Source organism: Podarcis tiliguerta (assembly GCF_965153285.1).
Source record: "Podarcis tiliguerta genome assembly, chromosome: 16".
Classification (NCBI taxonomy): domain Eukaryota; kingdom Metazoa; phylum Chordata; class Lepidosauria; order Squamata; family Lacertidae; genus Podarcis; species Podarcis tiliguerta.
The window spans coordinates 3,715,801-3,730,365 of NC_139549.1; the positions used below are offsets into that span (position 1 = coordinate 3,715,801).

The following is a 14,565-nucleotide window of genomic DNA, read 5'->3' on the forward strand; positions in this document are numbered from 1 at the left end:
TGGTTCTTATTAAAAAAGGATTAAATGAGTTTACATAGATCTCCTGATAGCTATTTATACACAATAGAGCCTCCGGATATAGAAGCAATATACCCTGGGAGTACCAGTAAACAGGGCGAGCTGCTCTTCATTTCTGGCCATTGTGGGGAAAGCATCCAGTGTAATGAACCATGGGTTATTACGTAAACGAGCCATTGGCTCTGCAGAAGTGTCTCTGCCAGTTCACAGGTCTGCTAGAAAAAAAATAAACCTTTGTCCAGTCTCATTAAGAACCATGAGGACTGGGATCTTACTTTATTTTTTCTTGCAAGTAGCTCAGTGATGAGGGGGGGCTGGCTGCAGCGCAGTGCACTATGGGTAAAGTGGTATTTGGGTGGGTAGGTGGGCAATGTTCAGGCTCTTGGGCAGGAGAGATGGATGCTGCCTTCTGTACCAAGGTTTCTTTCTTACTGCCAGCCTGTGCCCCATTGCATGCATGCTTAGGGTGCCTTGTGGGTCATGGAGCATCATGGGTACAGAGAAGGGTTGCAGCTCAGCAGCAGGACACCTGCCTTGAATGCAGAAGGCCCCAAATTCAATCCCCCAATGGCATTTCCAGGAAAGCTGGGGGAGATCCTAATCCTCGAGGTGTCGGGAATACACTGTTTTTGAGGTACTGGTCAGCTGACACCCCCACAACGCCCCATCTCTGGAAACAGACCCTAAAGCACAGCCTCATGAGATTCTGAATCCCAATGTCTATCCCACAGCACATGAGCCTGAGATGGCACAGCGGTCCAAGTTAATTTGGCCCTGGGGGAAACACCATAATCCCGTATTCTTAAAACCCACCAGCTGAAATTCAGGAAAAAAGAAACTCTTTTCTCATCAAAGCCGAGCACAACATCATGAATAAAACATATGGCATATCGTTTATTTTGCATAATTGCTCTGTTAAGCCAGGGCAAGGGACAAAAGGCCGACACGAAAAACAGTAAAATGCTTCTGAGATACGGGCCCACAGACATCATCAAGCTGGTCCTCTTCATCATGAGGGCCAGAAACTTGATTTTTTTTTAAAGTACACAAAAAGGGGGAGAAAGAACTAGAAATTATCCAGATGCTGAATTCTGCAGTCATTACTAAAAAGTTATTGTTGCTTTTAAATCGCAAAGTGGTTGGTGCCATATTTTTGGGACGCCGGGAGATCAATCCTTGCGCTTTGGCAAACAATGGCTGAGTTTTGCAAGATAGAAATGAGAATCGCCGTGGGTTTTTAAAAGAATTTATCCTGATCTTTCATTTTTCCTTCTCAGAAAAGACAGCACTGCATTGTTACACTATTCAATATCGTATACATAACTTCTGGAACACGAGAGGAACAGTCTTCCCCTCTTTCCAAAGCCTGGGGTGCACCCCACTTTCAACTGAGATTTATGAAAGAAGACAGTGGTAGATTCCAAGAATTCAGGCTTCATGACAAATGTAAGTTATATTTCGATGACGATCACACATCTCCAGAACAAGGTTCCCATCGTCTCATCTCAATTCTTACTCCCCACCCCCTAGAACAGGTGAGCAGGATGATGCCTGGATTGGGGGGGGGGGAGACAGGTATGTGTGTTCTTTACCCCCCACTGAAGAAGGGGGGGAGGGGAAGACATCACCAGGAACAACAGATGGACAGGAAACCTGCTCAGATTAAATCTGCTCGTTTCCAGAATTGTGTGAGCGCCGGGGGAAGATTGCAGCCCTGTCCCATTTCACATTAAGAGAGGGATGGACACAAAGGGGACCCACGCGAACCCCAAAATCCTCAACAATGCAACAACAACAAAAAGCTTTTGTGCTACGGATGCTTTTTATGGCTTGGAAGTGTCCCCCGTCCTGAAGCGTTACAAGAAAAAAGGAAGCCAAGAGGGTTCCGCTAATGAGCGAGGCCCACTTTTAATTGCACAGGTTATGGGAGGAAACAGGGCCAGCTTCAATGGTGGATACCTTGAGTCTCATCATCCCAGAAGGCAAACACCACACTTGCTTGTCTGGGTTTCCAGAGAACAGAGGAACCTGAAGGCTTCCTTCAGGACAAGCCAGGCCTATTTTTTCCTTGACTAGCCAGGTGCAGCCAGCTTCAATGTCCCCCAACTTCCTTGTTGTTCCCAGTGCCGGCTGGCATCCCAGTTCCCCTATACATTATGGGGAGAGCACAATGCTCTAAAGACATACACAGCATTCAAGCCCTGGTGGGGGGCTTGGCGGGTGCTGGGAAAGGGGGGCACTTGAGAAAGTTGCTAGCCCAGCAGAGTGAACCGTTGGGGTGGGGGCAGGCAGACCCCTCCATTTCATTAACACTGCTCGAGGGAGATAACGTGCAAGACCTGAACACACGAGTGCGGACGCTAGTGAAACGAGTGCGCGGCAACGAGTTCCTCTATATGCCTCGGGTGTTCACAGGTGACGGAATTACACAGCGCTTTAAGCATCATTTCAGGGGGCAAATTCTGCCCCCATTCCCTGACATCGTATAAACAAGAATACAATTTTGATATATTTATATATATATGTATATATGTATAAAAGGTTATGGCGTAGGGTGTTTCTTTTTTAAAAAACCAAACACCCATTGAGCTTTTAAAAATCCCTGATGATCGCACACTGAGCATCGTCCACTCATCGGGCTCCCCAAGTCCTCGCGACTGCTTTTGGACTCTGCACACGCGGCTTTCTCCAAAACACAACCGGTTCGCGGCAGGTCTGCCGGGAAGGAGGGAAACAGCGGCCTCGCCGGAGGCTCCACCCAAGTTGGGAACGAGCCGGACTCCCTCTGCGACGCCTCGCCTGCAGCGCTTCTGCTTCCCAGAAGTAGGAAGACTTTGGCAGTCTTTGACAGAAGTTAGAAAGGGTGGGAGGAGTCACAAACGCTCCTCCCTCCCTGCGTCGCTACACGGGGGGCCAGGGGAAACTGCACCATCTGCACAGATCTTTTCCCATCCTTATTCCGAAAAGTGGGGGAACATGTTCAGCTCGGGAAACTCTTCGTTGTTGTAGCTGGCTCCTTGTTCCCCTAGCATGGACAACATGTCCTGTAAATGAAAGGGAATTCAAAAATGAGAATGAAATTATCGTTGCTTAGGTGACAGTGCACTGTATCTTCTAGGACGGGCAGAAAGTGGTTCCTGAATGCAGGAGAAGGGTTTCCTACTTGCAAACATTTAACAGCGCCCCCTAAAATGAACCCCACCCTCAAATGTGCTATGTAAAACCTTTATCTGTATTAACTCAGATCCCTTCTGGATCATACATTTAAAGCACCCTTATACCACTTTAGGGACGCGGGTGGCGCTGTGGGTTAAACCGCAGAGCCTAGGACTTGCCGATCAGAAGGTTGGCGGTTCGAATCCCCGCGACGGGGTGAGCTCCCGTTGCTCGGTCCCTGCTCCTGCCAACCTAGCAGTTTGAAAGCACCTCAAAGTGCAAGTAGATCAATAGGTACCACTCCGGTGGGAAGGTAAACGGCGTTTCCACTCGCTGCTCTGGTTCGCCAGAAGTGGCTTAGTCCTGCTGGCCACATGACCCGGAAGCTGTATGCCAGCTACCCTGGCCAATAAAGCGAGATGAGCGCCGCAACCCCAGAGTCAGTCACGAGTGGACCTAATGGTCAGGGGTCCCTTTACCTTTACCTTTATACTACTTTAATAGTTATGGCTTCCCAGAAAGAATCCTGGGGACTGTCGTTTGTTAAGGGTGCTGTGAGAGGATCTAGAGCTGCTGCCGGTCTGTGTAGAAAATACTGAGTTAGGTGGACCAACGGTCTCGCTCAGTATAGTGCGGCTTCTTGGGTTATCAGTGCTTTTAAATAAATCAAAGATGGGGAAATAGAGTTGGCTGCCGGAGGTTTAAATCCTGGTTTGGATCCCTAGCAAGAGGATCATTGGCGTCTTGGCCTCTGTTTATAAAACGGGGAGCAGGAAACGTTACTGGAATCGTGGCAGAGGGGAGGTTGACTGACCGGGAAGACTTCCGACTGGTTTGGTGGTGGCTGCTGGGCGTGCGACTCGCTTGGACTCTGTCCGTGGTGCTGACCCTGCCACTGCGACCACACAGCGACCCCCTCCGCTGCCCGGGGCTGGAATGGGGCTGGGGCCTGCCCGCTCTCTCCAGCAGCTTTGAAAGGAACAAAAATGCGGTTAGCACCGAGTGTAGGAGACAAGACTGTTCTTTCCCCATGCCCTTGATAACACACTTTGGTCTAGATTGACTGGTTTGGCTTAGAAGGAGTTGGTGGGCGGAAACACCCTGCTTCGGGCTGCAGAAAGAGGTCTAGCAATCAGAAGTGGGGCAGAAGGTGGATCCCAGGTGGATTCACAGGAGATGCCCTCCTTTGTGAGGTGAGCCTGTCCCCCTTGTTATTGACATTCAAGAAGCATTTGAAAGTATTCCTGTTGGAAGACTGAAAGATACTGTTCCCGGCAACCATGAAATGATTGTGCAATTGATGGCATGCTCTGAATAACTCTTGCAATGTTAGAGAGACTTTGGACATATTGGAGAACTAAAATTTGGATGAACTCTAATATGCAGTTGATTAAGAAACTTAAAGCACCCACAGAGGGGAGGAGGGGAGTCCTAAGATTTGGGAGAATCTTGTTTTATTTTAAACTTTTCTTTTATTGAAAAATGTTAATCGTGATTTATTTTGTAAAACCAATAAAAATTATTTCAAAAAATTGATTATGCTTTTGTTTCCACGACAAACATATTTAAAGGGATGTAGAATATTAATCAGCCAAAGGCTTGGTTGAAGGGAAATGCTTTTGCCTGGCGCCTAAAGATATGCAAGGAAGGTGCCAGGTGGGCCTCCCTGGGGAGAGCATTCCACAAGCAGGGAGCCACTACAGAAAAGGCCCTGTTGTCATGTTGCCAGCCTCTGAACCTCTCTTAGAGGAGGAACATGAAAAAGGGACTCAGATGATGATCTCAGGATCCAGGTAGGTTCATATGGAGAGAGGAGGTCCTTGCGGGCTCTTGTTATGTTCAGGCATGGTCTCCCCAGCCCTAGCAGGAGATGCATGGAATTGAAACCGGGACTTTCTACAAGCAAAGCAGGTATTCTTCTGCTGAGCTCCGGCCCTTCCCGCTATGCTCAACATACACGCCCATCATTTCACAGCGTTGCTTCTGCAGAACGAGGAACTGCACGGCGACAGAGTCCTGCCTCTTCAGCAGAAGGATCACCGCTTGCAACTTCCAAACCCGGTGGGGAACACTCACCAAAGCTGGCGTTGCGGCTGGCAAGGCTTGGGTAGGCAGACCCGCCTGGCGAAGCTGTGGAGCCTTGTGTCGACATGGGGCTGAAGGAGGACGGGGTGCCTTGGAAGGTGCCCATGGCAAAGGAAGGCGGCCGAGTCTTAACAGCGTGGGAAGCCGCCTGCTAGAAGAGCACGAAAAAGAAATTTAAACAGTGAGCAGATAAATAAAAAGCAACTGGTAGGTTACGGGAAGCTGGAGTGTATGTCCTTGCAGGAACAAAATGACCTTCCTTGGAGATTTTTAAGCAGAGGCTGGACGGCCGTCAGTTATGTACAATCTCGTTGAGATTCCTACATTGCAGGGGATTGGATTAGATAACCACCAGGGGTCCCTTCCAACTCTACAGTTCTATGATTCTATGAGGCAGAAGCTTCCTATACTCCTACACCAGGCCCAGTTCCAGCTCCTCCAGCAGACATGGCAGCTTGTGACTATTCAACACAAAACTGTGGCTAAGCCCAGTTCGTACTAGAGATGCCCATATATATGGTCTGTAGGAAAAAACTACCTGGGCAGTGAAAGATGTGCGTGTCGTCCCTGAAGCCCACGTGGTCCCGGAGACCTGATCAGGATTGGAGTGGCGAGAGATCTGGGCCAGGATCTGCCCCGCCGAGGCCGAATGCGGTGCTGTGGGCAGCTGCTGCTGAATGACGTTCACGGGGGGCACCATCGTGCTGCTCCTACAGAGGCGAGGAAGAGGGCAGAGTTAAGGGAGGAAAGGCCAGTGTGGCTGAAGAGGCACGTAGAGAGCTGGCATGCCATTCATTCTTTCATTTCTTCACTCAGTTTCTGTCTCGCCTTTCTTCCGAGGGGCTCAAGGTGGCATACGTGGTCCCCCCCCCCCCTTTGATGTAGGTTAAGCTGGAAGACTGTGAGCTTGGTGGCTGAGTGAGGATTTGAACCTTCACTCACTCTAACCGCTGCACTGCGGAAGCTGGGCTAAACTGGAAAGGAACCTCAGCCAATTGCAGGAGTCTTGAGACTATCCCTTGGACCTCACCTGAAGTTCTCGGTGGGACGCGGAGCTATGAAACTGCTTCCCTGGGAGAAGAGGGACTGGCTGGCGGGCAGAGAGCCAGAAGAGACGGCTTTCGTCTGGTCTGATTGAGAGAGAGAGAGAGAAGCATGGTTAGCCCCGACCTGGCCACCCAAGAACGGGATATTGGGCGATATCCAACGAAGACCTACTGATACTAATGGGCCTTATTCCGAGAGACTGGCTCTCTCCTTGCCCTTCCTGCTGGCAGATGAAGATAAATTTATTCTGACAGGCTTTTGGGAATGACTGTTTTTAAGGAAAGGGCTTCTGACACTGCTGTGCTGCTTTTTTATTATCTGTATTTCAATCTGCCTTTATGCCATTTTCATTCCACTCTACTTTAAACAAACTATTTTAAAATATGCTTTTAGTTTCTTGTCCTTTCTCTGTGCCGCTTTAACTTGTGTAAGTCGCCTTGAGTCCTGGCCTGGGGAGAAGGCAGGATTTATAAATTAAACAGCTAAATAAGGAACAAATCCACCACCTTCGTTCATTTCAAGGGGTCCTGGTCTTAGGAGGACTAATGCTGGATCCAACTCATAGGAAGCTATAGCAAATGGCTGCTTGGGCCCATCTCGCCCAGGACTGTCGACACTGACGGCAGCGCCTCTTCAAGGTTTCAGGTGAGGTTGGACGTCCCCAGCCTTACTTGAATATGCCCCTGGGGATTGAACTTGGGACCTTTGGCATTCCCCAATATTTCTCTCTTTTTTTCTCCCAGGGGATGGACTGACATGGCTACCGGCTCTGATTTCCCACCCCCCGACCCCAACCCTCTCACCTGTGCTGATGCTGCTGTAAATTTCACTGAAGCGAGGGTCCCGCTCCTGACTGAAGAGGGTTTCTGCTTTCTCCAGAGGTTTGCCATGGTCCGGGCCGGTGGTGGCCACCGGTTGAACGGCAGCCTGGAAGGAGATGAGCAAACACAGGGTTGCACAGTCAGCTCAGTCCTACTCCCGAGTAGATCCTCTGAAATCAACGCGCCTAAGGTCAGTCAAACCCATTAACTGCAGAGTCTTGAGTATGATTAATGTTGGATACAATCTGCAGGTGTCAACATGTGCACACACAACTAAATAAGTGATAAGCCCAGGGATTTATTTCCATTTCCATCCCCCACCCCGTCCCGAGAGTTCAGGGCACCATACCCCATTCCTCCTCCCCTAATTTTATCCTCACAACTACCCCGAGAAGTGGGTTAGGCTGAGAGATGGCAACTGGGCCCCTGGACACCCCAATAAGCTTCACGGCTGAGCAAGGATTGGAATCTAGGTGTGTACTAACATAAATCCTGCAACATGCCACTTAAATGAGAATGGACAGGGTGGGAGAATCCTGTTTGGATTGCCACTCCACAAAATCTATGTTTTCAGTTGTGTGCATGCAAAGGGGGCAGGCTGAAGGATGGCTGAAGAGGGGAGTTATGAAAAAAAAAGTCATTTCTTCCTCTCATGCCACTGCAGTCCTGTACTGAACGACTCCTCTAGTCGCCAATGGCGACTGGCAACTCCACAGAGGTGAGCGCCATGAGTTCCTTCCAGTGGAGTGTGTGGTCTGCCAAAGGAGGGACACAGTGATCCGTGTCAGCGGGTGTGTTTGCGTGTGCCCTCTGCCAGGTCTCAATTTAGGGCAGGGAGCTGGGACGAGTCCCCATGGAAACTCTTGGAACCTTTGCCGATTTACCTGGGCGTGGTCGTAACTGGCTAAGCTCTCCCTGACAGGGACCACGTCGACGTCTGTTGGTTGCGTCGCCTGCTGCCTGAAACGCAAGCCATTGTTAAGAGGTTAGGAGCCGGTCGTGGGTCAGAGGAAAGTGCCACAGAGCAGGGAGAGGAACTGAGCAGGGCTTACAAGGTGCTCTGACACCTACATGCCCCGGGGGGCCTTGGGATAGACCCCTCACAGAGCAAAGGGCCCCAGGGTGACTCCAGCCAGCCCCCCACTTACCTCGTCGCCAGCTGGGCAGGACTCATCTCCAAAGGCAGGCTGGCATTTGGGCCCAGTTGGGGCCGCTGCATCTGACTGGCCAAGGCAGGCCGGGACTCCTGGCTGGCGTTCCTGGGGGATCATCAGGGAAGGGAAGGTCAGGGATCAGAGGGAGCCAATCGCAACCCTCAGAGCTTCCAGTGAGCCAGGGGATCTTTATGCCCCTCCCTCCTCCCAAGGCTGTTTTTGGCGCCTGCTAAAGTCTTTTTTGCTACCCCAGACACACAATTCTTTTTACACGTATCTGTTGGTTTTAAATCTGCATCTTGATAAATTTCAGGCACGTTTGTTTTTAAAGCTTGATTGTAATCAGTTTAAAAACAAAACACGTTACACTGTTCTATGTAAGCGACTCCATAATAAATGCAAAATCTGGCTTTGATTTCTCTGAACATCCCGTCTGAAGCTGGTATATGGAAATGGGATGGATGAGTGTATGGGTGTGTGGGGTTCTCCCCACCCCCAAGTGAAGGGGCAGAGATAGATTGTGCATAAACTTACTCAAGCCGACTGCCACAACCCTCTCTCAGAGGCCACCCGCCCCTCCACGACACCACAAAATTATTTTAAAAATAGACTGAAAGATGGGCAGTGGGCAGAAAATTGAGAGCAGTCTCCAATGTCGGCGCTACTCAAAGCAGAGCTACTGAAATCAATCAATATAACTTAGTTATATTTCAATGGGTCTACTCTCAGTAAAACTTAGCTGGAGATGATTCTTAATCTTTAGCTGATGATTAGATGATTCTTAGTCTTTAAAGAGCCATGGCTTCCCCCCAAGGAATCCTGGGAGCTGTACTTGATGCTGAGAGTGTTTAGGAAGAGTGCCATGTTCCTCTCCCAGAGCTACAATTCCCAGAGAGGCTTATCCCTCTTTCCCATGAAACTCTGGGAATTGTAGTTCTGGGAAGGGAATAGAGGGGCCTCCTAACAACTCCCAGCACCCTTAACAAATGACATTTCCCCTAATTCTTTGCGGGAAGCTGTGACTTTTCAAAGTTGTATTTAAAATTGAATGTGCCCTGCCTAATTTTGCATTTGGCTGGTAGGTCTTGGGGTTCAACTGAACAACAACAACAAAAAAGGCAAAGGAGATTTGATAACCCAGAAGCAGAAACTTATTATAATACATTTTGCTTAAAAAGAGGCTGGAATGAAGCTAAGGAGGAGTTTTTTGGGGTGGGAGACTGCAAAGCCCCCTTCGCCCTGCAAGCCTTTCGAGGACACAGCGAAAGAGCAGGCCCCGCTGCCAGTGGGGTCGGTGGAGGTGGCACAAGGGGTCCCCGCGTACGTACTTCACATTGGTGTTGGTACAGATGATGTACTCTATCTCATCTGAGTAGGGGTTCTGGAAGGTGAAGGAGCTAGTTCTCATCCAGAGCCATTCTTGGTTCTTGGACCGGAAACGGAACATGACGGACAGAACTTGGCCTTTTAACTTCACCACCTGGAAAAACGGGGGTGGGGTGGGGGTTTGTTTTGGTTTTATGCCGGCAACAGCAGCAGCCACAGCAGAGGGGTGGAAAAGAAGCCCCCCCCCCAAACAAGACATGCAGTTCCTGAAAGGGCAGCGCTTATCATAAGATCCAGAATCAGAAGAATCCCAAATAAAGCTCTGCCACTTTGGAGCTTCCCAATCTTAGCCCCCCACTTCAGCTTTCTAAAAAATGCCAGCAAAGGGGGCTAGGGCAAGAGATGAGATTGGGTTGGGGGCTGCAACTTGCCTGCCCTCTTTTAATGCCACCACTGGCTACAATTCCTCCTTGCCTGGGATTTTGGAGGTTGCTTTCCCTGGGGCAGGGATTCCCCCTATGCCTCTCACCACCCCTGCTTTGCACCCCAAAGGCGGTTTTGCCTGGATAGGTGTTTCCTCGAGCTCTAATCCTGCCTCTCGCTCACCTGGACAGAAGACAGAGAGGCATCTGTGTGTGTTAAAAAATCTATTCTACAGAACTCAAATTTATGTTCTTGGCCCCACCCACTTTTGACTCTTGCCCCACCCACCAGTGGCATGTGGCCCCTGGAAGGGTTGCCAAGAATTGAATGTGGGCCCTCGAGCTGGAAAAGTGGTTTCTGCAGCCCGCGCTGGGGCACCTGGCAGGTATTTATTTCCATTTTTCGCAGATGTTGATGGTTATGGGGTGGAATGCAGGATTGTGAAGGTCGTGAAAAGCCAGCTTCCCCTCCCTCCCTCCCTCCCGGGGCTTTGGAAAGATGGCCTGAAGTTTGTGCTCCAGACCAGGGAACGGATTGGTCTATAAGGCAGGCGTGTCTGCAACCTCTGGATCTTGCTGAACTACAACTCCCACCAGCCCTGACGGCAAGTGTGGCCAACGGCCAGGGAGGAGCAGGATGGGAGTTGCAGTTCAGCAACCTCAGGAGGGCCCAAGGCTCCCTTTGCCTGCTCTGACAGCATTCAAAACGCGTTTGCCAAGGTGTGTGCTGGGTTGCTGTGCAGATGCCAGGCTGAATCAGTCATGGACTCGTGGCTGGTTTACCTGCTGGAAGCTGTCCCTCAAAAGCTGGTGGTCTTCCGGGTGGCAGAAGTCAACAATATCCTTTCCCAAGAGTTCCTAATTTTTTTTGTGGGGGGCGGGGAGAAGGAGAAAGAGTCAGAATGTCACTGCTGAAGGCAGATTACCTCTGAATAAAACCAGTTGCTGGGAATAGCAAGTTGGGAGAGCTATTGCTGTTGCATGTGGGTCTCCTTGTGGGCTTCCCTATGGGGCATCTGGGTGGCCACTGTGAGAACAGGATGCTAGGCTAGAAGCGCCCCCCTGTGGCCCGACCCAGCCGTCAAACACTTCTTAAGTTCTTATGAGTAATAGTGAGGCAGGGCTCTTGCATTCCCTCCCTACCTTCCTGGAGGCATCTGACTGGCTCCTGCAAAAACCAGGTGGTGTGCTATACTAAGGTTACCAGATTTTTTTCCCAATGAATCTGGGGACACTTTTCAACTTCAGTAGGAATGATAGGATTTTGTCAGAGGATTGATTTCTAAATCGGGGGACTGTCCCCGGGAAACCTTATGCTATATGCAGCTTTCACTGATTTGAAAGCTGTGTTCGACTCAATTTCACGAGTAAGACTCTGGGAGAAGCTGAACTCCTCAAATATAGACAAAAGACTGCTGTACTTGATTAAATGCTTATACAAAGATACTGTGATGAAAGGCACACTGCTCTACAAATGGACAACTTACAAGCCACAAAGGGAGTTAAGCAAGGGTGTATTTTAGCCCCGGCACTGTTTAACTTATATATAAACGATATTATCCAGGATGCTGGACTAAGTGGGCTTTTGGCCTGGACCCAGGGAGCCAAGGTGCCCCCAGCTCTTGCTGGGAACCCCCTCCTCCAGTTCCCCGCACCTGCGGCTGGTAGCCAACGGTGGCCACGCAGCGGTGGTCGACGAAGGTGAAGAGGCAGTCGGTGTTGTGCCGCGAGATGAACTCGGTGGGCTGGCACACGGTGTTTATGTCCACGCAGCTGGGCGAGCTCGTGATCTGCAAGCGAAGGGAGATGGCAAGGTGTTAGGGGTCGGTTACAGAGAGGGGGCTAGGAAAGAGGGATTGGGTTTCCCGCTTGGAGAGACAGCCCTTTCCCCTGTAAGAAGGCGAGTCGGCAAGTGAGGGGAGGCAGGAAACTCTGCAGAAGGCCCCTGATTATTTTTCTTATTTCTCTCTGTCGGCAGCGGATTCTCCCTAAGAGCTGGGAGAGGCGAGGGACTGGGGAAAATGGCCCTAATCTCTGCCATGCGCTCACCAAACTGGCCATCTCGCGAGGATTCTTTAGCCATGATTCCCGCATTGTAGGGGGTTGGACTAGATAGCTCTTGGGTTGCCCTTTCAACTCTCCTACAATTCTACAAAAGTGGCCTCAGGCAAGCTGCCAGCCCCACCCTGGAGCAACACAGGGGACAGCAATTGTGGTCCGGCTTTTGAGGCTGTCAGATAAGGACACCTGCTGCGATAAGGTATGCAGAAGGCTCAGCAATCGATGGCAACCTGGTTCCTGCGTCCTTTTGGGGCTTGAGGGAAAGGCTAACTCACCTGCAGCCTGCCGATGGCCACCAGGCAGAACTTGCTCCCCTGCCCAGCATCTGGGTCGTCATCTGGGAGGGAGACCCCTGTGGGTGGCAAGAAGGAGGAGTTGAGCTCAGAGCCAGGACAGGCTTTTCTCAAAGGTGGGTTCTGGTCTTAGTGGGTTAAAAAAATATAAGTTATCGACCCCATGCGGCTGGTAGAGTGGGAGAAATTTGGTGGAAGTAGAGAGGGACCTAGTGATGTATGGAAGTGAGAGTTGGACCATAAAGAAGGCTGATCACCGAAGAATGGATGCTTTTGAATTCTGGTGCTGGAGGAGACTCTTGAGAGTCCCATGGACTGCAAGAAGATCAAACCTATCCATTCTGAAGGAAATCAGCCCTGAGCGCTCACTGGAAGGACAGATCCTGAAGCTGAGGCTCCAAGACTTTGGCCACCTCATGAGAAGAGAAGACTCCCTGGAAAAGACCCTGATGCTGGGAAAGATGGAGGGCACAAGGAGAAGAGGATGACAGAGGACAAGATGGTTGGACAGTGTTCTCGAAGCTACCAGCATGAGTTTGACCAAATTGCGGGAGGCAGTGGAAGACAGGAGGGCCTGGCGTGCTCTGGTCCAGGGGGTCACAAAGAGGCGGACACAACTAAACGACTAAACAACAAAGAGAGGGACCAGCATTGTGTGAAACACTTCTGAACCAAGGGGTAATTGAAAGCCTTTGAAAACGGGGGTCTCCGTGCGGAAACACCCGCGTGGTAAAATTAGTGGGGATCTTGCTATGGGAAAGGAGGGAGAAAACAACTGACAGAAGGGAAGAGAAGGGATGCAGTAAATTTTTAAAAAATTGCTAGTGAATTAAAAAAAGAAAGATGAGGGTAAGAGGGAAGTGAAAGAAGCTCAGAAAGGAAAACTGACAGTTATGTAGAAGAAAAATGAAAACAAGGGAAAGAAAATCTGAGCAAGTTAGGATGCATGGCATTATTTATGCACAGATACAACCTGAGCATAGGATGGAGGGGCTCACAGCATTAAAACTCCAGCAGATATTGCCTCCTCATTAAGTTCCCAGCAAGATGATCAAATTGTAGCTTTGGCTCCAGAACAGAGCAGGACAATCCTGTATGTCTCCAGCTTCCAGCATTAGCCAACACATGCACACATTTTCTCTCTCTCTTTTTCACACAGAGCGCCCCCTGGCCTATCGTTCTCCAGCCTAGGATGACTTGGCATACAGACAGGTAAGGCGGGAAAAGATCCCCCCCCCCATTGATCTCTATGGCAACCAGCTCTTTAAGACATGTAAATGGCAGTACTTCAGTGGCCAGCTAAAGCTGGAATCTTGTGAAGAAACTTGTCTGGGCAGTTCAGTACCCTCTTCTACTAGACTCTACACCCACTGGATACAAGATCACAGGCCTGGAAGGGACCCATGAACATGATCCAGACTTCCTGCCCTCCTGATAAAAACCCTGTAACACTTTATTTTTAGAAGAACAGGACTTCAAAGTAACAGGAAATAAATGAATTAGCAGAAACATCAAAAAGGGGGCCTTCCAGAATGAGACATTCAGGTGAGGTTACCTGCCGGTGGCCAGGCTTTGATGTAGCCTGTGCAGTGGACCACGACAAAATGAGGCTCGCCATCCTTCACAGCACCCAACCCATTCCTGGAAGGAGGGAACAGAGAGAAATATGTTGCCAGGGCTGCATGTGCTGATCTTACTGGGGTGCGGGGGGGGATGAGAGTCCACCTGAACTCTCAGCAAAGCAACCTGCCAACAAAAACCTCAGCTCTACCCCCTGCATTGATTAAACAAACGTGAGAGGCAGCGGTGGTATAGTGGTTAGAGTATCAGACTAGGACCTGGAAGATCAGAGTTTGACTACTCCGCTTTGCCCCATGAAGCTAACATTGGGCTGCTTGCTACCCTTTATCAGCCAACCAAGCCCTGGCTCCCTGAACAACCAGTTTTACCGGGTCCTGTTTCTCATAAAGCTGAGGCGATTCATGGAGACTGGATCCACCGTGGCATTGCCGCATCTGTGGAGCGAAGAACAGAAACAAACTCATGTTACTTCCATTTTCACCCAAAATGGGTTCCTCCCGCCCCCTGCAAGACGTTGGTATCTTCACTTAGGGACTAAGCTGGCCCACAGCCCTTTACCTCCTTCCTTGTGGCAGAACTACATAGATTTGCTTCCATGCAG

General features: G+C 50.0%; 1 protein-coding gene and 1 long non-coding RNA gene across 5 annotated transcripts in view; one reads left to right on the forward strand and one right to left on the reverse strand.

Annotated features, from left to right (window-relative positions):
- Positions 1 to 892: 892 nt before the first annotated feature.
- Positions 893 to 14,565, reverse strand: part of ARNT (aryl hydrocarbon receptor nuclear translocator) — a 42,985-nt gene continuing 29,312 nt past the window's right edge. For 2 of the 4 annotated variants that reach the window (XM_083416538.1, XM_083416536.1), the window contains 14 exons: positions 14,333 to 14,398; positions 13,939 to 14,024; positions 12,366 to 12,442; positions 11,685 to 11,819; positions 10,813 to 10,887; positions 9,610 to 9,761; positions 8,276 to 8,386; positions 8,012 to 8,087; positions 7,110 to 7,233; positions 6,290 to 6,389; positions 5,798 to 5,969; positions 5,251 to 5,407; positions 3,989 to 4,143; positions 893 to 3,062 (listed from right to left, as the gene is read on the reverse strand). In XM_083416538.1, the coding sequence (XP_083272664.1) occupies positions 2,973 to 3,062; positions 3,989 to 4,143; positions 5,251 to 5,407; positions 5,798 to 5,969; positions 6,290 to 6,389; positions 7,110 to 7,233; positions 8,012 to 8,087; positions 8,276 to 8,386; positions 9,610 to 9,761; positions 10,813 to 10,887; positions 11,685 to 11,819; positions 12,366 to 12,442; positions 13,939 to 14,024; positions 14,333 to 14,398 (1,576 nt within the window). In that variant the 3' untranslated portion in view covers positions 893 to 2,972. Of the gene's footprint in view, positions 3,063 to 3,988; positions 4,144 to 5,250; positions 5,411 to 5,797; positions 5,970 to 6,289; positions 6,390 to 7,109; positions 7,234 to 8,011; positions 8,088 to 8,275; positions 8,387 to 9,609; positions 9,762 to 10,812; positions 10,888 to 11,684; positions 11,820 to 12,365; positions 12,443 to 13,938; positions 14,025 to 14,332; positions 14,399 to 14,565 lie in introns of all 4 variants that reach the window. The other 2 variants (XM_083416537.1, XM_083416535.1) reach the window with 1 other exon arrangement.
- On the forward strand, positions 7,240 to 14,184 carry LOC310666262. The gene is made up of 4 exons (XR_014505823.1): positions 7,240 to 7,845; positions 7,945 to 8,112; positions 12,008 to 12,289; positions 13,543 to 14,184. It is a non-coding gene; the product is annotated as an uncharacterized lncRNA (long non-coding RNA).